This window comes from Panthera pardus, unplaced genomic scaffold (genome assembly GCF_024362965.1).
Source record: "Panthera pardus isolate Hobbes unplaced genomic scaffold, ASM2436296v1 HiC_scaffold_2, whole genome shotgun sequence".
Lineage (NCBI taxonomy): Eukaryota > Metazoa > Chordata > Mammalia > Carnivora > Felidae > Panthera > Panthera pardus.
The window spans coordinates 62,420,406-62,424,565 of record NW_026526765.1 but is presented as its reverse complement, the minus strand read 5'-3'; the positions used below and the strand labels follow the sequence as shown (position 1 = coordinate 62,424,565).

Below are 4,160 nucleotides of genomic sequence, written 5' to 3'. Positions count from 1 at the left end.
CCCAACTCACCCCGGTTATCCTTAGTAGGAACGACATTTCCACCGACAGACTTGTTAATTTTTCTCCAACTCTCATTTCAGGTTCTTCTCTGTACCCCTACCCCCAGCATTGTGACATTGGTCAAGTAAATCGCTTCTCCTGGGGAGCCTGTCCGTGCCTGGTGGTGACGAGGCAATGAGCGAAAGGGGCACACGTGTATGCAAAAGCGCAGGAAGCCCCTTTCCGATCGGGGCGGTGGCGGAGGGGAGCGCGGGGAGGGGTGCAGGGAAGGGGGAGGAGAGGCTGCGGGCACGCCGCCGCTTGGATCCTTGAGGTCAGCCCTTGGCTGGCAGTGCTCCAGCCACCTCGCCTCTGGGCCCGGAGAGCGGCGCAGGCCGGATCCCCAGGGACACGCCAGGCGCAGGCCGGACGGCCGGACTGGGGTCGGAGCCAGCAAGCAGCCAGCGGATCCCGCTCCGAGGCCGATGACGTCTTCGCCTCTGGCTCCGCCGGCGCCAAGCCGGGTAGGGCGGGTGACGTCACCACAGGTCACGTGAGCACCATTCAAACAAACAAACCCCCTCCCCCTGCGCGCCCGCTTCTCCCCGCCCCGCCCCGCCCCCAGAAAGGCCACATATAAACGCGTTCCCCCGGGCTGAGCTCGCTGCGAAGGACGCTGGGCTGTACGTGTGGTTGGGGCCGGAGGGGCAGTCAAGGTAGCAGCAAAGAAGCCGAGGCGGCTGAGAGTCCCGCACGACGCCCCCTCACTCAGTCTAAAGGCAGTTTGGGGTTCGGCGCAGACAGAACCAGGGTCGGGCTCTTCCTCGAAAGCCGTTGCCCTGCCCTTGGCTTCCGAGGACAAAGAGCACCTAAAATAGGCACGCTGGGGGCGCTGGGGCCGGCCATGGTCATGGAAGTGGGCTCCCTGGACGCCGGAGGCCTGCGGACGCTGCTGCGGGAGCGCGCGGCGCAGTGCCTGCTGCTGGACTGCCGCTCCTTCTTCGCTTTCAACGCCGGCCACATCGCCGGCTCGGTCAACGTGCGCTTCAGCACCATCGTGCGGCGCCGGGCCAAGGGCGCCATGGGCCTGGAGCACATCGTGCCCAACGCCGAGCTGCGCGGCCGCCTGCTGGCCGGCGCCTACCACGCCGTGGTCCTGCTGGACGAGCGCAGCGCCGCCCTGGACGGCGCCAAGCGCGACGGCACCCTGGCCCTGGCCGCCGGCGCGCTCTGCCGCGAGGCGCGCGCCGCGCAAGTCTTCTTCCTCAAAGGTACGCCCTCGGGGAAGCTCGGGCGGCCGCATGCCCCCTCCCCTTCCCCGCCGCCTTGCCGCGGGACCCCCCCTGGCCCTCAGCCCCTGCGGGCCGCCTCACCGGGAGCGCGTGGGCGCCCGAGTCCTGTTCTGGGGACCCGGTGGCTTTGTTTGGCTTTAAGAACAAAGACTTGCCTGGGCCTCTCCGGGGTAAACTTCAGCCCTGGTGGGTGGGGGGAGTTGTGTGAAGGTGCCCTGTCCCGGATACTAATGGAAACAAATATGTCTCTTTGTCTTCCCAGGAGGCTATGAAGCTTTTTCAGCTTCCTGCCCGGAGCTGTGCAGCAAACAGTCGACCCCCATGGGGCTCAGCCTTCCCCTGAGTACTAGCGTCCCTGACAGCGCTGAATCAGGGTGCAGTTCTTGCAGCACCCCACTCTATGATCAGGTTAGTAGGGACCCGTGCTAGAGGGGGAAAGGAATAGCTGGCAAAGAAGAGCAGTACTAGTGAGAATATACAAAGTAACCTGCAAGTTTATAACGGAGGGGGCACAGGGATGTTATTTATCCCGTGGTTAAGTGGTCTGATGGAACGGAGTCTAATTGCTGGCATTACAGAAATGAACTTGGTGGCTCTGCCCAGGCAAATGGGTTTATTCCCCTATTTATTTATACTCCGGCAACAATACTAAATTCGCTCAGTATCTGAAACTGACCTTTCCAGCAGGGAGTTTTTGTGGGGATGGGCTCCGGAATTGACTTTGTGCGAAGCTTGACAAGTGGATATTTCTGGATTTCAGGGTGGCCCGGTGGAGATCCTGCCCTTTCTGTACCTGGGCAGTGCCTATCACGCTTCCCGAAAAGACATGCTGGACGCCTTGGGCATCACTGCCTTGATCAACGTCTCGGCCAATTGTCCCAACCATTTTGAGGGTCACTACCAATACAAGAGCATCCCTGTGGAAGACAACCACAAGGCGGACATCAGCTCCTGGTTCAACGAGGCAATTGACTTCATAGGTAAATGGACAGATGCCTGGGACGTCTGCCTTGCTCCTCCCGTTTTAGTCACTGAGCCCAACTGTATGGCAAGGACTTGAATGACATTTGTCTGAGCCTTTCTCCGTACGTTAATATCAATCTGGGGCAGGCAGCATCCCTGCAAAATAGGGATTTCGTGCCCCATGTAATAAATTAGCAAACCGAGGTTCAGAACATGGAGTTGACTTATCCATTGGCTTCATGGAGATGCCTGGTTTTGGTTTAAATCCCTTGCTGTTCTTTGCACAATGCCTGTGTTGCCTCCACAGAACGCTGTGTGACGGCGTGACGTGATGTTGCCATTCTCTGGACAGGACACACGTTTCTTAGGCACCCTCTGCCTGGGGTTAGGGTTGTTCTCGTGAGCTCTTGAGTAACTGGCCACCCTTTGTTTTCCAGACTCCATCAAGAACGCTGGAGGAAGGGTGTTTGTCCACTGCCAGGCAGGCATTTCCCGATCAGCCACCATCTGCCTTGCTTACCTCATGAGGACTAATCGAGTCAAGCTGGACGAGGCCTTTGAGTTTGTGAAGCAAAGGAGAAGCATCATTTCCCCCAACTTCAGCTTCATGGGCCAGCTGCTGCAGTTTGAGTCCCAGGTCCTGGCCCCACACTGCTCAGCAGAGGCTGGGAGCCCTGCCATGGCTGTGCTGGACCGCAGCACCTCCACTACCACCGTCTTCAACTTCCCTGTCTCCATCCCCGTCCACTCCACGAACAGTGCATTGAGCTACCTTCAGAGCCCCATCACGACCTCTCCCAGCTGCTGAAAAGCCACGGGAGGTGATCTCCACAACCCCCCGGGGACTCTAGGCGCCCTGAGGAGAAATGCAATAACTCTGGGGAGGGGGCTCGTGAGGGCTGGTCCTTATTTATTTAATTTCACCCCGAGTTCCACTGGGTTCCTAAGCAGTCATGGTGATGATTGAGCATCAAGGCGTTTGCTGAACTCAGCACGTTCGGGACCAATATAAGTGGGTACATCAAGTCCCTCTGACAAAAAAGGGCAGAAGGGAAAGGACTCAGTTAAGGAGCCGGTTTCTTTTTGCTTGCTCCTGTTTTTTGTAGGAACTCTTCATGCTTGACATACCTACCAGTATTACCATTCCTGACGACACACACCTATGAGAATATACCTTATTTATTTTTGTGTAGGTGGTCTACCTTCACAAATGTCCGTGTCTACTCCTAGAAGAACCAAATACCTCAATTTTTGTGTTTTGAGTACTGTAATACCCTGTAAATACGTCCTAAGCAGGTTTGTGTTCAGCACTGATGGAAAGCACCAGTGTTGTTGTTTTTTTTAGTTGCCAGCAGTTGTATGTTTGATTATTTATGAACTGAAATAATATATTTCTTTTAAGAAAGACATTTTGTTACATAAGGATGACTTTTTTTTATACAACAGAATAAATTATGGCATTTCTATTGAAACCTCAATGCTTTGTTTCTTGGGCAGCCCCAACTGATCCCTTTCCCATCAGTGAAACAATCTGGACAAGGGCCTCCCTGACGTATGTCTTGGGATCTGGTCTCCTACTCCTTGGTGGCCCTTCCAATCCAAGGTGGCTGGGTTGCAAGGAAGGTAGGAAAGTGATCTGTCGTGAAAAACAAGGTACTGTAGCTGAACTCTTAGTATCAGATCCAGGTGTCTATCCATGTATTCCTACCCTGTTACACAGGGAGCCCAAGTGTTCCCAGAGCCAAAAAGAAATGACCGTTTGCTTGGGTTGCTTTTTTAATTTAATACTTTGCCCAGGATAATATAAAAAGACGCCCTCTCCTTTCTAAGCCGTGCTAGAATTAGGAGGATGATGGTTTTCCAAAACCGCTGACATAAATGTGGTCCTACTATGTGTAAGGTAGTGTGCTACCTGCTCTCAGAAC

General features: G+C 55.1%; 1 protein-coding gene across 1 annotated transcript; it reads left to right on the top strand.

Moving 5' to 3' along the window:
- The first annotated feature begins 625 nt into the window (after nucleotides 1-625).
- Nucleotides 626-3,707, top strand: DUSP1 (dual specificity phosphatase 1). Its single transcript, XM_019450327.2, has 4 exons — nucleotides 626-1,251; nucleotides 1,535-1,680; nucleotides 2,033-2,252; nucleotides 2,673-3,707. Exons 1-4 carry the CDS (start codon nucleotides 885-887, stop codon nucleotides 3,041-3,043), a joined length of 1,104 nt encoding a protein of 367 aa, XP_019305872.1. The 5' UTR covers nucleotides 626-884; the 3' UTR covers nucleotides 3,044-3,707.
- Nucleotides 3,708-4,160: the final 453 nt, after the last annotated feature.